Source organism: Daucus carota, chromosome 1, assembly GCF_001625215.2.
Source record: "Daucus carota subsp. sativus chromosome 1, DH1 v3.0, whole genome shotgun sequence".
Taxonomy (NCBI): Eukaryota; Viridiplantae; Streptophyta; class Magnoliopsida; order Apiales; family Apiaceae; genus Daucus; species Daucus carota.
Genome location: NC_030381.2, coordinates 50630268 through 50650638, shown reverse-complemented (window position 1 = coordinate 50650638; position 20371 = coordinate 50630268). Strand labels below are relative to the sequence as shown.

The 20371-nt window shown below is 32.2% G+C and overlaps 3 protein-coding genes across 4 annotated transcripts; 2 read left to right on the top strand and 1 right to left on the bottom strand.

The window, feature by feature from the left end:
* The first annotated feature begins 2861 nt into the window (after positions 1-2861).
* On the top strand, positions 2862-5526 carry LOC108224235 (homeobox-leucine zipper protein MERISTEM L1). The gene is made up of 7 exons (XM_017398751.2): positions 2862-3089; positions 3276-3377; positions 3524-3724; positions 3815-3989; positions 4144-4415; positions 4871-4966; positions 5054-5526. The coding sequence occupies exons 1-7, from the start codon at positions 2877-2879 to the stop codon at positions 5414-5416; spliced, it is 1422 nt and encodes a 473-aa protein (XP_017254240.2). The 5' UTR covers positions 2862-2876; the 3' UTR covers positions 5417-5526.
* Positions 5527-10067: 4541 nt separating this feature from the next.
* On the bottom strand, positions 10068-12255 carry LOC108206490 (vacuolar protein sorting-associated protein 28 homolog 2). 2 transcript variants are annotated; one of them, XM_017376823.2, is made up of 3 exons: positions 12107-12249; positions 11080-11799; positions 10068-10362 (listed from the first exon to the last, which is right to left on the bottom strand). In XM_017376823.2, the coding sequence occupies exon 2, from the start codon at positions 11715-11717 to the stop codon at positions 11088-11090; it is 630 nt and encodes a 209-aa protein (XP_017232312.1). In that variant the 5' UTR covers positions 11718-11799; positions 12107-12249; the 3' UTR covers positions 10068-10362; positions 11080-11087. The 2 variants fall into 2 exon arrangements, with proteins under 2 accessions (XP_017232312.1, XP_017232304.1); XM_017376815.2 differs by lacking the exon at positions 10068-10362 and having other exon boundaries at positions 10822-11799; positions 12107-12255.
* Positions 12256-16267: 4012 nt separating this feature from the next.
* LOC108205103 (G-type lectin S-receptor-like serine/threonine-protein kinase SD3-1) lies at positions 16268-19171 on the top strand. Its single transcript, XM_017374897.2, has one exon. It carries the CDS (start codon positions 16453-16455, stop codon positions 18877-18879), a length of 2427 nt encoding a protein of 808 aa, XP_017230386.1. The 5' UTR covers positions 16268-16452; the 3' UTR covers positions 18880-19171.
* Positions 19172-20371: the final 1200 nt, after the last annotated feature.

Here is a 20371-nt window from a genome sequence, read left to right as displayed (position 1 = left end):
AATCTACTGATTATTACATCCAATCATCAGAAATTCTCCCATTCTCGTCCAGAGCTCCATATTATTCGGTGAAATCTAAAATTTCTAAAGCACATATTTTGTAAGCACGCTCACTTATAATTCAACTGCACAGGATCGTATCTGCGTGGCTCTCCTAATAATATCAATACTGTTATTTCAATTATTCCTCTAATTGGGATCATTGGCTAATACGAAATCGAAAAGTTAATTGATCATTGCCTCTTAGGACACAATAATCCTAAAGTTAATTATGAGCGCAGTTTGTACATAAATAAGTGGGAGGATAATGTAATTTATCATTATAGGAAATGTTAAATCCAGAGCTGATTTTTAATTTCCAGAACAAACAAAACTTGAAAAGACAAAACTGCCCCCGTGTATATACAATAGCAAAAAAAAACAATATGGAGGGGTAATTTCGTCTTTTCAAGGCTTTTCAGCTCTGGAAATTAAAAAACAGCTCTGGAAATAACATTTCCCTATATTTTGTTCCAACAAAACTACAAGTTTAATTGCTCCATACTCTTACCAAAAATTTCTTTAGTAAAGAAACTACTCCCTCCGCTCGACTAATTATATTCGCTTGGGATATGGATACCAAGAAAATATGTAAAAATTGAGAAAATTAGATGAAAAGTAGGTAGTGAAACTAATTTATATTTAATAATAAATTTAATATAGTAGAATAAAGTAGTAGGTGTAAAAGTGTTTTATATTATTACAGAATTGAGATAGCGGAAAAAACTAGTGTATATAATAATATTTTTATATTAGGATTTGGCTAGTGTGGGTCCATAGACACATTCTAAGCTAAATTTGATATATTTAGTTTGTTTTGATTGGCGGAGCTTTTGTATATGCAAGGGTCCACAATTATTAATAAGTAGTAGACGATCAAAATGAGTTAAAATCCATGTACACATCATAGAAAAATAATTTATATTATTACAATTTATTATTTTTGGAATATATAAAAATGATGGGACATCCAAAAATGAAACTGTATAAAATTATATATTTTAGATGTACATTTTATTTGTTTTGTTTTGATTGAAAAGATTATTGAAAAATGAGTACGATGTTTGGTGGATTGCAACAAATTAACAATGTCATATTTATTTATTTTTTAAACGATATCATACATAATTTTTTTGTCAGGCATCTCATGTTTAACTTAAACACACAAGCAATCTTATTTTATAAGTCCTTTTTCTAACAACAAAATGATACTTATCTGTAAACAGTAAAGGTAATACTCTCTCTGTCTCATTTAATCATGTATGTTTTATTTCAACTGCTCTACACGGATTTCAATACTCTTATAAAATATAGCTCCGTAATTTAGTTTTGAGATTTTTTCTTCTGAATAAAATTTTTATATCCAAACTTTTATTCAGAAAATAAAATTTTAAAAATAAATCGTATAAATATATTTTATAATTGCATTAAAATATATGGCGTGTACATGAGCCCCAATATATATTATTCAGGAAGACGGAGGGAGTACGGCCTACTACTCATTGCGGGTCCTGGGCTCCCGGCTATCATGAATGTTAAAAGGCTTCGGTTTTTTAAAGCCCAATAACAACAACCCAATTCATACGTACAAACTACTACTCCCTCCGTCCCACCCATTTCTTATCGAATGGGTTGGGCACGGAGGTTAAGGAATATGTATAAAGTAGTGGAAAAGATGAAGAAAAGTGGGTAAAGTGGTGGGACCCATCGATTTTTAATGTATAAAAAGAAGTTAATGGAGTAAAAGTAGTGTGAAAAGGAAAGAAAAGTGGAGAAATGGTGGGACCCATGGACTATTTTTGGTAAGTTTTGAAATGTAAAGAATTGGATGGGATGCCCCAAAAAGGAAAGTGTAAGGAAATGGGTGGGACGGAGGGAGTATATGGCTATTTCAGTTACTATTCAAAATCTTCAGTCGGGAATAAAGGCTATATAACTCTGCTGGATATAGCTATTCTATTCTATTATATTATTAAAACTATTTGATTTAGATATAGAATTAACATAAAAATTTCAGTCAAGTAGGTCCCACAACATCAAGTATCAAAATTTTGGTTGATTTACAAAAAGAATATTTTTATACTAGCATCCCGTTGATCCGCGTTGTACTATATATGCTTGTCCCAACTCCCAACGACTATAATAGATATGATCATATACTCCTCCAATTGATTAAATTCAATAAGTGTATTGATCGAATCCCCAACCACCCACTAATTAAAATAGATATGATATGATGGATTATAATGGATCTGATACTATGCTACTTGCATTCTTCAATATAACTGTCCCCTTATTACATTCAAAGATTGTATTTATCGGATCCCTAACCCCACTATTTTTTGTGCTCCTCATTATAACCATCCATTTTATTGTATTAAATAATTGTGTTGATTGAATCCCTAACCCCTAATTCCCACCGACTTGTAAATCCCTTTATTACATTCAACAGGTGAGGTGTAGATGTGAAATTCTATATAAACATTGTTACAAGAGTCATATGAGAAATAAGTCGAGAAAGTGTTTGAAAAATAAAGACAAACCAGACCTAACAACTGAAATGGCCAAGAATGAACATTACCCTACTATTATAGATGAGATGTCATCTAATGAAAAACATTCGGAGATTGATATTGGTCGTTCAGGAGAAAAGGTATTTAATTATGTTGTTACTCGTAGATTATAATTTTATAAGTAATGTATTTGTTCTTACGAGATTAGTATGAGTATTATTGAATAATGAATATGCGTATATATATATATAGGCACTACTCCAGTCAACTGTTGGGCTTGTTGAGGCTGATAAAGCCTTTATTGTTGAGCGAGCAATTGCAGCAATGGATGAACTCATCATGATGGCTCAAGCTGGAGAACCCTTGTGGATTCCAATCATACATAGTGGTATTGAATGTTTGAATAAAGATGAGTATTTGAGTAGTTTCCCCAATAGGATTGAATTGAAACCCGTGAAAACAAAATCCGAGGCATCGAGAGAGTCTGTAGTTATTTTCATGAATCCTACCAAACTCGTGGAAATCTTGATGGATGTGGTATCCTCCGTCTCTCTCTATCTCCCCCTTTTACTCTCTCTTCCTCCGCCTTTCCTCTCTCCATCTCTCTATCTCCTCTTTGTGTGTGTGTGTGTGTGTATGTGTGTGTGTGCGTATTAATGTAATTTGGATTGTATGTTTATGTTAATTTAGCCTTTGGATTTTTGACTAATCTGTTATCATCAGGAACAATGGTCAACTGTGTTTTCTGGTATTGTTTCACGAGCATCGATCATTGATGTTTTATCAACTGGCATGGCTGGAAACTATAATGAAGCTTTACAAGTGGTATGAATATGTTTTGTACCATAACTAGTGGTTCGAAAGATTGAGTATAAAATTTATGCAACAATAAAACCCGTGCATTTGATTTGTAATTACAGTTTTGCTTAAAAATGTTTTGGAACTGAAATATTAAAATATATGACATCCAGATCACAGCTGAGTTTCATGTTCTATCACCATTAGTTCCAACTCAAGATTGCAACTTTATAAGGTACAGCAAACAACACGATAATGGGACATGGGCGGTTGCTGATGTTTCCTTGAACAATTTGGGTCCCGCCTATATATCTCAATGCCAAAGAAGACCTTCAGGCTGTTTGATCCAGAAGTTGTCTACTGGTTTCTCCAAAGTACAGTTTTTCTTTTAGTAGTTCACTATATCATAATACACAAACGCACTCTATTCTCCTTTTTCTAAGAATATTCAAAAACTTTTCCAGGTCACATGGGTTGAACACGTGGAAATAGATGATAGATATGTTGACAATTTATACAAATCACTGGTCAATTCAGGTCTTGCATTTGGGGCAAAACACTGGATAACAACACTACATAGGCAATGTGCACGTCTTTTAAGTCCCATGGAAAAAAAAATTCATACAGAATATGTGAAAGGTACATAAAGCAATCTACAAGTCTCAATTATGTTGGAGTCCTTAAATTCCAACATGTTCTGCAAACGTTTTAGTTAAGACTTTATAAAACTTTTGCATATATATGTTCAAATATGTGTGAATAATATTTTATATTAAATTACTTCTGGAAATAGTGATGTTAACTCCTGAAGGAAGAAAGAGTGTGCTCAAGCTGTCCAAAAGAATGATGTTGAGCTACTGCAATAGTTTTGGAGTTTCCGCTGCACACACGTGTAATACTCTTTGTGGTGATGGTGCCACAAAAGCCAAAATCATGGCTAAAAAGAATACAGATGATCCAGGCATGCCTTATGGTACTATAGTCAGCGTTGCATCTTCTTTCTGGATTCAATTTTCTCCAGAAAAGGTTTTTGACTTCCTCAACGATGAGACTTCAAGAAACAAGGTAAGGAATATTTAGATCATTTTCATCTTTAATTATGAAATAAGAATGCAATACAAGTTTGATAAATTATATATAAATAGTAACGAGTTATATGATGTAGTACCAGACAAGGTTGATTATAAGTATTATCCTGACTTATATTGAAGTACTAGTATTCGAGAATTCTAATTATTACGCTGCATGTAAAGGCTTATATTATGTAATGTCTTATGCATATCAGTTTGACTATGAAAAATATTACGTAGGCAATCATATTGCACAAATTCCATAAAGAAAAGTTGAATGACATTGGATGCAACTTCATCGAAATGATTTAGTTTTTTATAATTTATATCTTCCAAAATTACCTTTAAAGAAATGATTCTGTGAAAATTAATGATTGTATTACTTTGTGATGCATATTCTAGTAAGGAAAGAAATTATCTAGTACCTGACTAATTACTCTGTCTGTACAGTGGGACATGATAGCCAGTACTGGACAAGTGTATGAAATAATGCGTATTAGTAATGGTTGTGATCCTAGCAGCTGTATCTCCTTGTTGAATTTACATGTAAGTTATACTTTATTATCTCTATCGCATGTGTTATGTTTCTTTTATGTAGAATTAACATATATAACATACTAAAACTACATGCAGAATTCAAGAGAAAGCAACACACATATTCTAAAAGAGACCCGTGTGGATTCTACTGCATCATATGTCATATATACTTCCGTTGACACAACGCCTCTGAATGTGGTCTTAAGCGGAGGTGATCCTACTTATGTTGCTCTACTCCCATCTGGATTTGTTATACATCCGGATGGTCCTAGACATAATGTAGGAGGAATTATAGAGGTCGGGTCTGGTGGATCCCTGCTCACTGTTGCATTTCAGATTATGGTTCATTCAGCTCTCCCAGAAGATCTCACATGTGAAAGGGTAGCAATTGTAAACACGCTTACCCAGTCCGTTGTAGAAAGGATCCAGAATGCACTAGTGTCTAGTTTAAGCATTTGACATGGGGGTCATAAATTATAAGGTACAATTTATGAATATTTCCAAAGTTTGGACATAATTTCTAGATAGTTTAAATGGATGGGGGCATCTACTATGATGTAACATCCTTTTAGAATTAGAGCATCTGATATCAGTGTCATGTTTCATTCAAGAACTAACATGCAGAGTGGTGGAGTATCTAGTATAACATTATTAACTGTTAGAATTTCAAAATTCACAAGTGATTGATGTTTTCTCATCATGATACAATCTAATATAATTGATGATCTCATTTTTTTTGATTCCAAGTAGTAGAGGGACAAGAAGAAGAAAGGCTATGCAAGCTTTGTTTACCGCTAAATGTATAACCAAGAACGGAATTCAAGAATGCAGCTTGACGACTCTTGCCTTCTGAGGTTTGTCCAAATAATGTTGCAAAAATTAAGATCACAGAGGATAATATTCAGATATTGATTTTCCTTTTATATTTGGTGCAACTGTTATTCATTTTAGACTTGGTGCAACTGTTTTTGAAGATTTTGTTCTTTTAATGTAAACTTTGGAGCTTGAGCACTTTGATAAGCCACTAATTCCTTACTGATATTGAAATGAGGGATGATGGTTTGTTTTGTCTAGTCATTGTTCTAAACTAATGTGTTATACAAAATGATACCTTAGGAGAAATGAAGTTGGAGCTATGACCGGGTATGCAATTATTTGGTTACAAGATTGAATTATAATTCTTTTACCAAATACCCAAAAAACATAGACCGAAAAATAAATTGAAATCAATCTGGATAAATTAAATTTGAAATCGAAAATTAAAAATTGAACTAGTGTTGGTTAGGAGTGAATACAAAAATTAAAAATCAAAATAATGTTTCCAAATGAGGTTTAACATGATTATTTAAGTTGTTTGTTGTAAAGGCATTAGCTCGGAGTTTAAAATTTGTTTGCGTGTATATTGTAGTATTATGAAAACTCGATTTTTTGTCAGATATGTTTGTTAGTAATTCTTTGATACATACATATTGTTCTTGTGGGAAGGAATATGTATTTGGATGGTTTTGATTAATTGATTAGAATAGATCTGGTTTCGTGGAATTATATGTTGTTAATTCATAGGATATTTGTTTACGTCGGAGGTTCATTGATTGATGGTATGTTAAAGATGGGAGTGTGACGAGACTTTTACGATGGTTCTGATGATTAGAGTGAACTGGTCCAATACTAAATATAAATTTCCTATAGTCATTGTTAAATCAAAATATTTTTTTTAGTGTTAAAATACTACTTTCACTATAATGATAATTCTGTTTACAACCAAACAATTCCAAATTTAGCTAATATATTGTTCAAGTCATTCATTTTTATTTTAACTGGAGTTCTTTGTATTCCGTTTCCAGTTAATTTATGTTCTGGTATGATATTTGTATTTATCTTTGATTTCAAAAATAAGACTAATTTATGCATTTAGGACTATACAGGCTAAACCCGTGCGAAGCACGGGCGGATTATATAATTCAAAATTCATGATTTAGAATTTAATTTTTAACATCATTTTATTATTATTTCAAAAAAACATCAGTTTATAATTATTTTAGTATTGTTGGATGCCATATTTTTTTTTGAATGGACAATTCTATAATAATGAATTGAAATTTGATTAAATAATAATAACCGTTTGATTATATTTTCTCTTACAAATTTAATTTTTACAATATTTTTTATATTGTAAATTGGTAGTATAAACAATAAAAAAAATTCCTTATCTATCCATAAATATTTTTTTAATATTAATATGAGGTAATATATTTTTTTAATTAATTTTAATATAATATTTATCATATTTTATATTTATTCATTTGTATGGAAAAATATATTATTTATCTTATATAGGCTTCATGTTTGTCTTCGAGTTAATAACTTTAGAGTCAAAACGAGTTACATGATTCTGTTTGTATTGGAGCAAATCACGTTATAGTTAGCGTCAAGAAGAGTTATGATTTGTGTTGGTTTTCAAAGAATACGTTATAAATAAGAATATATATTTTTTATATAATTGTTTATGTTTTTTTAAGAAAAAAAGAGAAAAGGGTGGGAATGATCAAAAATATGTGACCAAACCAAATTTTAGTAGTGCAAACTTATTATAATACAACCATTGAAGTTGAGTTTTATGATTTTTGTCCTATATTACAATTATGAAAATAATCATAGTTTTGCATTGGACTTGTTGTTAGTGCAACATGGATGGTAATCTTTAGTGACATTATTGTCAAATCAACAAATTATTAATATTTTATTTCCCTATCTTCAGTAGTATTTTTTTATACTTTTACTACAAAAACTATTTCATAATTGGCATTCAAAATTATCAAATATTTTTGTAGTATCCCTCTCACTCTAATGGAGATCCAGCGACAATGACATGACAAACATGTCATGGATACTTTGACACTCTTTTTGCGTGCTTGTGCTCATGTGGGTGCATTTGAGAACGAGAGGATAATTAATATGCAAGTATGAATGACTGTATAGTTTGTGTGTGTATACATTCCCTCATACTTGCATATTCATTATCCTCTTTCTCTCACACACACATATATACACATTCTCTTTTTCTCATTTAATAGTCATTTTTGCAAATTTTTCATGTATTAAAGATATTAAATATGTTGTCTTGTTACTTTTATCATCACTAAAATTGTATTAATTACATATGAATATAACCAAGTTCTCATCCATTCTATTAGAATTACATGATTATTTGCTAAACAAGTTTTGAAAGTTGTGTCACTTAATTATAGTCAATGTTGAAAACAATATAAAATTACATTAAACAAAAAAGAGGACATATATTATGAAAATTTTATTTTGACAAACAAAACTATTAAAATAAGAAGGAAGGAGTATATATAAAAAGATTTTGCATGTGGTAGAAAATTTAAAAAAATAATCAAATTGTATTAACTGTTCATACTAGACTGAAATTTTCAATTTGATTGTATAAGTTCAATTATTTCGATTTGGTATTCGACTAGTCAGATATTATACTCATTTCTAGTCAAAGCGACCGGTAAATTTCCATATAGCTTGCTCCAAGATTTACTTCATATACTTCTCGATTTTATGGCACAAAGCATGTTATTCATGATTGCTATTTAAGATGTATTAATCAATTCTAGAGCAGTCTCGTATTTCCAAATTTCCAAATAGATGTCTTTTAATACTTCTAACAAATATAACTTTTAACCCGTGCAAAAGACAGGCTTATATATAAATTTATATATATATATATATATGTGTGTGTGTATGTATATAATATTGATAAAAATATTTAAGATATATATTAATATAGTATAAAATTATTTATTTAAATCTTTTGTTTTGATTTACCTATATCAATTTGTGTATGATAAATTTATATGAAGTTATAATCCGAATATCAAAATAATGTATGTATGTATATATGTATGTATGTGTATGCATGTGTGTATATATGTGTGTATGTATATGTGTATATATTTGTGTGTATGTGTGTGTGTGAGAAAAAATGTGATACATAACTACATGATTACCTTATAAAAAATTTGTAAATATTTTTCAGTTACGTAATATTATAATTCTATATTACAGATAATATATATGAAAAATTCAAGTCTATGTTGTAAAATATTTTACTAAAATCGTTTGGAATCATAAGGTTTAGTAAATTAATTAATTCAAAATTATCAAAACAAATGGATCAATAAAATACTTTAAATTTTATCACATGTGATTTTTAATGTTGTAAAATATGTAAATCTTAAGTCCTTTTATTTTTTCTAGAATCTATGAGTTAAGCCTGAGTATTTATAACAGTTAATGAAAATTCAATTAATTTATTTGTATTTGGAATTAGTAACTGCTGGAAGTCATTTTATAGTTGAAGTTTGAGCTGCTGCAAGTATAGGTAGTTGTCAAAGTAAGGTATGTGGTATGTTGCATATTTAAAAGTATATTTTATTTAAGAAAAACAATTACATGTTTGGAATTAGTTGAGGTAAGAAATTGTTTTAAAGTAGGATTGAGTGTTCCTGTTAGTTAAAGGACAATTTAACTAATTAATTAATTTTATATAGTATTTGATTTATTATAAACTTTGTGTTAACCAAAATATTATACAAGCTTGTAGAAATATTTGTATGTTTAGAATTAGTTAGTAGAATATAAATTAGAGTGATTCTTTATAATAATAAAGAATAATTCAACTAATTAATTAATTTTAGATAGTGTTCAATTATCATGGACTATCAACCAAAATACTATACTAACCAATTATATCTCATCCCGGTTGTGATAATATAGAACCCTTTAGCTTGTTTTCAAAACCAGGAGTTTCATGTTTTGATTTGGAAACAAAAAGTTTTAGGAGGTAAATTAAACACACCAACTTTGTTCTTTATAAAAATGTTGTGAACATGCAAAACTGAGCTCAGCACACACGATACTTCCGAACATAAAGAAACATCAAAATAAAACCAGCATCATGCTTGTTTTACCCATGGAATACTACCAAACGATTATCGAAGCATCAAACAAGTGCATGACTCAAGCAGTTCTTTATCCTACTGAAAATTAAAAATACCCAGTAAAACAGGCTAATGCGAATTGAACTATTCCAGGGATAGAAGGAAACATAACCTTGGATAGAAGGAAACATAACCTCTGTGCGTAGATGCACCTGGAGTATCAATTGCATTTGCACAAGATCATGTTCTCAAGTGATTGTGTGCCAGCTACAATACATTGGAGAGGGCAACCAAATATTAATAACAAAAATTAATATGAAGGCCACTGAGTAGTACACTTGTACTTATATCTCCAGTCCGGAGGTGTAATGTTTACAATGTTGACGTGCAGAAAGCAGTGCCCACAGTGTAGACATGTTTACAACTTCAATTCCACCCAAAAGCCAGGCATCTCTAGCAAAAGTCATTTAAAATAAGATTCTCAATATTTTAGCAAGCAAGTGAACAGTATATTGGCTAGAACAGGAATATATGTGCCAGTGTGTTTCACATGGACAGAAGCTTTGATCACCTATATTGAAACTTCTGTTCTCTATATACAATAGCAGGACACAGATGGGAACATCAAAATAAACAAACAAGGTAGTTTAGTTTTGTACTTGTGAATTAATATCGTATGTTTGCCAAAGTACACATTTATACTCTGCCCAACATGACAAACAAAAGATAACAAGCTAAATGAGAATGAATCACAGTAAAGTGCTAGGTTGTCTCGCACCTCAAACTACTCTGTATATCAGTCATGTATATTAGTCACGTAGTTCACAAACTAAATGAAAGCACATAAGTAAATCAAAGTGAGAATATATGAGCCAAGCAAAGTTTTGCTTTATGTATGTGAAAGAGCAACAATTACCGAATCAAAGGGAAGTGGCATTACATCATACATCCATTTCCACAAAATTACAAGAATACATATAGTCCATGCTAGCACTAGGTACATTAGTCAGTTAAAGAATCAGTAATTCGGTGATAACGACAATCCCTCGGACACAACAAAATTACAAAATCAGTCATAAGTCTTCACAAATCACACTAATCACTGATGCGACAAAACAAAATGATATATAACATTCATGCTTTGGAATATCCACTTTATTTACATCATACCAGACGGACTATGTCCCAGCTGTAGGCAATGCTGCCATAAAAGAGTTGTAAGACGACTCAAGATCAAAGTGGAGCTGCCTCGCTTGCTGCTCTGTTAACTCATCCGCTGCCCCCATCTTTGCCAGTCTTGCAATCCACTCTTTCATCTTTGTCTTCCCCTCAAAATCAGGCCCCAACAATGTAAGTTTATTGAGTGAAGCCGACAAATCCGATAGCAACGGGTGAACCTGATCCACAGCCACCATATTTAACTTCAACGAATCCATTGCAGTAATGAAATTCTGCACACACTCTGCTACAACACTTGCTGCAGCAGTCGACGACATTGCAACCGCAGCTCTATGCTCCACAGTAGCTGGCACCCCAGACGTCACAAGCCGGTTAATAGCAGCCGGGCAGTCCATCTTATACGTCTCGTGAAATTTCTCAATACTAGGAATAGTATACTTAAGTGTCGAAGATAAGGTCTTAAAATGAGCTATTAGTTTCTGGCACTCAACTTCATAAACCGAGGACGAAATAATATCCCTAACATACGCCTTCTCGAGCTTCTCAGTTGCTTTTATTATCGCAAACAGCTCACCAAAATTTTCATACATTTCTCGCTCTTGCTTATCATTCCATAACTTTATATCCATTTGAATAATATTGCAATCTAGGGTTACGATTTAAGAAAATTGGAGAAGAGAACGGGACACGCGCAAGATCAAGCCTTCTTAACTGAACAAAACAATCAGCAACAATTACATCCAACAGACCCAAAACACAAGACTTATTTCATTACATAACAATAAATTGGAGATTAATTTAAGCGAAATTAGTCGAGTTATTGAAGATGACCGGACGGAATATATGCGTATATATATAAAAGGGGAAATTAGGGAATGAGATGAGTAAAAGGATATGCAATACGTGTGTATCTATACAAAGTCATTTGATCTAACATACGCATCAGAGAGAGAGAGAGGGAGAGGGAGGGGGAGAGAGGGGGGGAGAGAGAGAGGGAGAGAGGGAGGGAGAGACTTACAGAGAGAGAGAGAGAGCACGCGGATTGGTGAATAATGAGAATGGGGGTATTGTGTTGCAGTCTTGCTGAGTAATAGAGAGAAAGAGGGGTTGGGGTTGGTTGTTACTATGCACTTGCAGCTTGCTGACAGAGAGGTTGCGTGTGGGTTTATTCTCCCCCAAATGTCCGCTATGTGAAAAGGTCTACTCACGTGACTTGCACGTGTCTCAGAGCAAGGCTTCAATTTCTATTTTTAAAATATTTGAGTCGGATTTGTCAAAAAAAAATAATAATAATATTTGAGTCGGAAATTTTTTCGCTAAATTTAATCCTCGCTGTTGGAGCCAGTAGCCTGGTTAAAAAAAGTAATTTTGTTTTCATTTTTTTTTAAACAGGTGGCTGATTGGGTGATTTATTAGTTTTGTTATTAGGGCAAACCCAGCCGTAATCCAAAAATCCAAATTTGGGGCAAATAAGGGCATGATCCAAAAATCCAAATTTGGGGTAATTCTGGCCTAAACCACTCCAACCGTGGACTAAAAAGTGATCCAAATTTGGATCAATGAATAGTACTGGTCCAAATTTGGATCACTACTATTCACTGATCCAAATCTTTTTAACATTAAAATATTATTACTTTTATTATTTGATGGTTTTGTTAATGTTACTAAAGATAGATTAATTAAGATTAGAATATAAATAAAACAACAATTAATTACAAATTAAAATTTCAAAATAAATAAAATTTTAAAATACATAAAATTTCAACAATTTATCAATCGTTACAGAAAAATCAAAGACAAATATTGTTCATCTTGAACTTCGAAATGCACTGATTGAGCATTTGTGGGAAAAATATATTAATTCTGAGAATTAGTATTTTAATGTAATATTTTAATTTTTTTAATTTATTTTTGTTTACCGTTTTAACTTTTTTGAATTATTTTGTAATATTTTATCTTTGTCTATTCGTTAATTATATTATTATAATTAATGATGAAAATAGTTAATCATTTTCTAAAATATTTAAAATCAAAATATATGAATATTATAAGGATTGATAAATTTGGATCTATATTTGGATCACATGGTTGGAATAGGATTTGGATCCCGCCAATGATCCAAATTTGGATCTATGATTGGAGTTAGCCTTACCCCAAATCTCCTCCAGCAGTGATCCAAAAAGTGATCCAAATTTGGATCAGTGAATAATACTGATCCAAATTTGGAATTCTCCTCCAGCAGTGATCCAAAAAGTGATCCAAATTTGGATCAGTGAATAGTACTGATCCAAATTTGGATCAGTGAATAGTACTGATCCAAATTTGGATCACCACTATTCACTAATCCAAATTTGGATCACCTGCTTTATTATAAAATAATGATTTTGTTATTTCTATATCTTTCTTTTATTGGACTTAAAATTAATTTGTGATTATTAATTTTTAAATAATAATAGTTTATAATTAATCATTAATAAAATTAATGTTTTTCATTAAAATTTAAAAAAAGTACATTAAATGCATAAAATATAATTATAATACCAGAAAATGACTAGAAAACAGTACGATAAATACAAATTTTGATTTAGTCGAACAAATTATTTCTGTTTCACCGAGATAATCAAAATATTATCCATAGATATTCATATCATTTTGAGATCATTAAGCTTCATCTTCATTTCCTTGATTTTGAGATACTTTGATCGATGTTAAAATAATAATTAAATTAATTAATTAAATATAATATAAGTAGTTAACAATGATTAAAAATTAAATTTAAGATTATGTAGTTTAATATAAAATTTATTTAATATAATATATAAAAAGTAACTTGGATCACGATGCTGGAGTTGGTCAGAAATTTGGATAAGAATTTGGATCAGTTGGTGATCCAAATTTGGATTTTTGGATAACAACGGCGGGAGATGGCCTTATATCCACAAATGGTTAATAATTAAGTGAGTCACCAAAGTAGACTGAATATATCAAGTTGGTCACTCAACTCAAAACTATCTCAAATTGGTCACTTAAGTCAGTTACATGTATCTTCAAATATGAGTTCAAGGAGTAGAAGTTTTATTTACATAGATGTACACATTTATTCTTGAATGTTACCACAACTTAGTACAATGTTATGACTTCTAGTATTTATGATAATATATTTAGATTTTATCAAGTTTATTTGTTATTTATTTGTTATTATATAGTTAATTCCTTTGTTTTAATTAAAAATAAATAAGAAATAAATTTGATAAAATCAAAATATATTATTATAAAAACTAGAAATCATAACATTGTACTTAGTTGTGGTAACATTCAAGAATAATGCGTGAACCTCTGTAAATAATATTTTTACTCATTCAACTCATATTTAAAGATACGTGTAACCGACTTAAGTGATCAATTTGAGACGGTTTTGAGTTCAGTGACCACAACTTGATATTTCGACCCACGCTGATGACTCACTTGATTATTAACCTTATCTAAAAATATTGTCGTTTCGAGTCCACTCTGGTGACCCACTTGATCATTAACCCCATTTAAAAATATTGTCGTCGCTAATTGATAAAAAATCATGTCCATAAGTTAAAAGAAGATTATATTCTGTTTTGCTGCAGATTTATAGTTTTGATCGGTAACATTAAACCTAATCATTGATTTTGTCTCTGTTATCATAATTTCATTAAATTTTACTTTTTCCATCCCATTCCATTGTATATGCTACAGTACTTTTTTACACATTTTTTAAGGTTGTTTTATAGTGCAGTTACATAATATATTTTCAGATTAATCTTTTTTTTTGAATAAAAAATTTGATGTTTTAATTTTTGTGTATGGACGGAGGGAGTAGCAATCATATCGAAATCCAAAACCAGGTTTACTATCTTATGTCATTACTTTTACATTTTTAATATTTTTAATTTTCAATTTTTACCGGAATGATCAAATTAAATTAATTAATAATCAATTTGAGTCAAATTTATAATCAGTGATCCAATTGAATTTTTTGTTTGATATCTAAACCTATTCAAATATCCGGTCTTTCTAAATAATTTCTTATTATCACTCAATTAAAATATCAATAAAAAACATATTTAAAATATCCAGTCTTTTCAAATAATTTCTTATTATTACTTCATTAAAATATCAATGAAAATATTGTATCAAAACATCTCCCTTGGTACCCGGCTGAAATCGCAAAATACTGATTGTACTGAATTTGTTATACTCTTACAAATATAATTATATAATTTTTTTTCAATTTTTATATTATATAAAAATCTAAAACTTAACAAAAAAATATAAATTATGAGGGTGTTTGGGTACCTAACTTCTTGGCCTTTTGTTCATAGAAGATTAGAGCATCTCCAATGACATTGGCTATAATCGTTGGCTAAATTGGATCGGTAAGATATTACGTAAAATTTGCCGAACCTGTAACACATTGTGCTTCAATGGGATTGGCTATATTGATTGGCTATAATTTAAAAATAGTATGTTATTAATATTTATATTGTTATAAATGGAATATATCAGTTTAATATGGTAATAAATAATATGTAATCAGTGGGAAGGAGGAAAATAAATTGCAGGAGATGACGTGGAATTCGCTACAGATTTGTAGCGGATCGACAAATATAACCATCCATAAGGGGGATGGCTATAATTATACACAAGGGGTTGCTGTGTTTGAAGTTCTATTTTTTTTGTGAATATTGGCTATAAAATTTAATTTTGGAAAGCCACATCGACTTTTAGCTAAGGGTTTGTGAGGGTTGGAGATGCTCTTAGAAGTTAGTTTCTGCTTGATTGAGACTGTTTGGCACATGAATAGAAGCACTTATAATGAGGCTTAAAAGCTCCCAAAAAAAGTGAGAAAAGCAAACTTTTTTTTCTAGAGTACAAATTCTTCGAATAGAAATACTTAACTATCACGGTATCCAAACACTTCTAACACCTTATATTAAATTAAATTTTCACTTATAATCTATTTTTTTAATTTAATTTACTTATTTTAAATTCAACCAAACGTGCTTTTATAATCCTCACCAAATTATTCTATTCCATGGGATTATGGGAAGGGTCGGATGGAGGACTGTGACACACGGAAAAGTAGTTAGTGGAAGTAAAAGAAAGTAGAGTTGAAAACCTCGAATCTCCAAAAAGGTGTATTGATTTTGTCATTTTCATTTTTTATACAGGCTTGCCATAACAAAGATTCAGACTTTATGAAAAAGCAAACACCATCTATTTAAAAATTCCAAAAATACAGGCTACTCTTTTTTCACTCACACACTACCTCATCTACTTCAACTCTGTCACACCACTGATTTTTTACTTTTAACACTCATTCTTGCAGCTGAAATGTTTGATTTTTTGCCAGTTTCAGAGGTGCTCATCAAGTACTTACCAGGTAAAAACTACAGATTTATACATTTCAAGAACTCTTTTCGGGTTTTAGTTGTGATTTTGTTGTTGGGGTTTGTTAATCTTGGGTTTTGTGATGATTTTTCTGGTGTATCAGTTCCCTTAGGATTTAAATTTTCTGGGGTTGATTCAAGTAGTAGCTTAGTTTCTGAAAATGGGGTTTTTGCATTGGGGTTCTTTGAGAAAATTGGGTCTGATTCTGATGGGCTTTTGGTAGGTATTAGATATAATCTAGGTACTAAAGCTGCTAATGTTCCTATATGGACTGTAGGTGGAGGACTTAGAGTTTCTTTAAACTCTACATTTAAGCTTGATTTAGATGGTAAGCTTGTTTTAAGTAATGACCTTGATGGATTAGTTGTTTGGAGTAGTAATACATCTAATTTAGGCATTGAAAAAGCTAATCTTTTGAACAATGGGAATTTAGTTCTTGTTGATAGTAAGAATAGAGTAGTGTGGGAAAGCTATAATAGCCCAACAAGCACTTTGGTTCCGGGCCAGTCTCTTCATTTCCCTCAAAATCTTAGAGCCCCTTCGGCAAAATCTACTGTCAGTTACTATAGTTTTGTAATTAGGGAGTCTGGTGAACTGGCTCTTGTTTGGGAACACAATGTTACTTATTGGAGGAGTCATTCGAGTTCCTCTGCTGCCGTTAAGGAAGCGAGGTTTGACAATGATGGTGTTTTGGGGTTGTATGATGATGCAAACAAGATGGTTTGGTCGACTTCGAGTAAAGATTTTAGAGACCCTTCTGTCAGGTTGAGGCATTTGAGGATAGATCAAGATGGGAACTTGAGAATGTATTCGTGGGATAGTTTTGTTCAGACTTGGAGAGTAGGATGGCAAGCTGTTGAAAACCAGTGTACTGTATTTGGTGCTTGTGGTCTATATAGTGTATGTGGGTTCAATTCATCAGGACCTGTTTGTGATTGCTTGTTTTCAGATTCTAACGAATGGGCAACTGGTGCTCCTGCAACTGATTTTGGTAATTCTGGGTGCAAAAAGATGATCGACTTGAGTAACTGCAAGATGCGTACGAGCATGTTAGTTATGAAACAAACAGTACTTTATGGTCTATATCCTCCACATGATGTCGATTTGATGTTGGGCCAAGAAGCTTGTAGAGCGTACTGCTCTAATGACACTACATGTATCGCTGCAACTTCGAAGAATGATGGTTCAGGTCTATGCACTGTGAAAAGGACTAGCTTTATAAGTGGGTATCAAACCCCATCTGTGCCTTCCACTTCATACTTGAAAGCGTGTTTTGTCCCCCAGGCAGTTTCAGCTCGAGGTGCTAACCCTCATGATGCAGGATTAATTTATTTGTCACCTGGTAAACCTGGAGCTGAAAGAGGTAGCAGTAGAAAGTTTATAGGAACTATTGTCATCATAATTTTGGGGACACTGTTGATTATCCTGGTCTTGCAGATGTTTGCATTTTGGTTTCTTCACAAGAGAAGGCAAATGAAAGCTGGGAAACGGATTCCTTTTGGGAAGGATGAGCAGATGAACCCACACTACAGTGCTCTTATCAGACTATCTTTTGAAGAGATACAAGAGCTAACTTCAAATTTTAAAAATCAACTTGGTCCTTCAGTATTTAAAGGTCAGCTCTCAAACAGATCACTGGTGATTGCCAAAGTGATAAACAATCCAGTTGTATCAGAGAAAGAATTCCGAGTAGCAGTTGCAAGCTTGGGAAGGACTCATCACCGTAACCTCGTCTCTCTGACAGGTTTTTGCTTTGAGGCAAAGCACAAGATCATACTTTTTGAGTATGTCCCAAATGGCTCATTGGACAACTTTTTATTCAACGTTGATCATGACAAAAGTAATACTGATTGGCAGCATAGGCTTGATATTGCTATTGGAATTGCTCGTGGCATTGCTTATCTACACTCTGAGTGTCAACAGTGTATAGTTCACGGTGATCTGAAACTGGAAAATGTCTTGCTCGATGAGAAGCTGGTCCCTAAGCTGACAAATTTTGGACTTTTTAAACTAAAGGAAGGAGCCGCCACTTCAGAATCGTCACCGGAGAGAGATATTTACATGCTTGGGGAAATATTACTTCAGATTGTGCTGTGCAAGAGGAATGTAGCTGTTGGTCAACAAGTATTTGAACAGTTGAATAAAGAGAAGGAATTATATGAAATAGAGGACGCGAGAGGGGTAGAAAGAGTTGTTAGAATAGCGTTGTGGTGTATGCAAAGCCAACCATTTCTGAGACCTTCCATCGGCGAGGTTGTTAAGGTATTGGAAGGTACCCTTTCTGTAGACAGCCCTTCATCAGCTTTGATATTTAGACGTCAGAGCACGATGGAAGAGGAAGCAGTAGAAAAGATAGAGATTGAAGCATAGTGTACTGTCGTTCAAACGAGGCTTGAAATTCAGTGGCAGTTGTAGCCAATATTTTCCTTGCTCTCTATTTCAACCTCCGCAAAATAGTTAGGATTGTAGTTAATGTTGGAGTTGTATTAATTAATGTAAGAGCAGAACAACATGATTTTCAAGATTCGCATGGCTCCAACTATTTTTAGTAGCCATGCATCATCAATTGAATTTTAAGGTTGTTTATCATATTTCCATCCGTTGTACTGAAACTTTTGACAAAGTTATTGTGAACAGCAAAGGTCCTTGTTTTCGGGTTCAATCAGAGATTTAAGTTTTGAAATTCAACCAGTCATCTTCATTAACTTTTATAAGGCATTTCATTTATACATTGTAATGTAGCTCAGCCAAATTTACTAAGTTCTCGCCCCATGTGCTTATATTATGTATTGACTATTGGCAAGATTGGAGTTCTTTTACATCATTTGATTTGCAGCCAAACAGGAGGATGATCATTGAGGAATATGAATCTTATAAACTTCAATTAATTTTGGAGAGTTCACAAATCACCAATGAAAAAATCGGAGCGAGCTGTGCCTGTATTGTTGGATGTGAGCGCATATAGTATTCTTAGGAAGAAATATCATTGTCGTGCAAGCAAATGTGCAGTTGAATTTTTTTCAAGCGTGGCTTCGACGTTGGATCTCAACATCCAAAACTGTTATGGGAGTTGACGCTGCAGGATGCAGCTAGGTCTTTGTCCTATAGTTTGGTTAAGCTACTAGCTGACCATGGAGCAATTCGTGAATCACTGTTTTGAGATCCAGCGACAAGTCGTAACATTTCACTACTGGATTATGCTGTTGAAAGATTAAGCTACATACTGTACGACCTTCTCGTTATGCCTAGATAACTATGATGTGCTCAATGCTACAATTTGGGACCGAGTCCAAAGAAATCTGTTTCCAAGTTGATCATCACTCTGTGCCTGCCACAAATGGTTTGTGCTCGACACTTAAAACCTAGTGTGGATTTTAATTACACTATTTGTATTTAGCAGAAAGAAAAGAAAGAGGCTCGTGAAAAGAAAGAGACAACCAGTACCATTCTGTCTGATGCAATCTTCAAGGCTGTTAAGAGGGGACAAGTTGTTCTGGTTGCTGTTCTATTGTGGTTGACTCAGATACAGAATTTTAGTGTTCATCTTATGTTTTTACAATTGGACGGGAAAATTGTTGCGGAGTCACTTAAAAAACCTCAATGCTGATATAATAAATGATATGTTGAGGTTAAGTTGGTGATGGACTGAGTGTTGTATATATTGATGTTCTTATATTTGAAAGTTTGGATCTAAGCATATGTTACTTGACTTAAAACATACTGTACTATATAACCATCAGGTTCCCTAGTTATTTTGTCAGTGCTTGATTTGGATCTGTATTGCCCTGATTCGTACCTATGTACTCAATTATAATGCCTCATTGTTTTGCTTAATGTTCAGCTTAATGATGATCGCAACTTG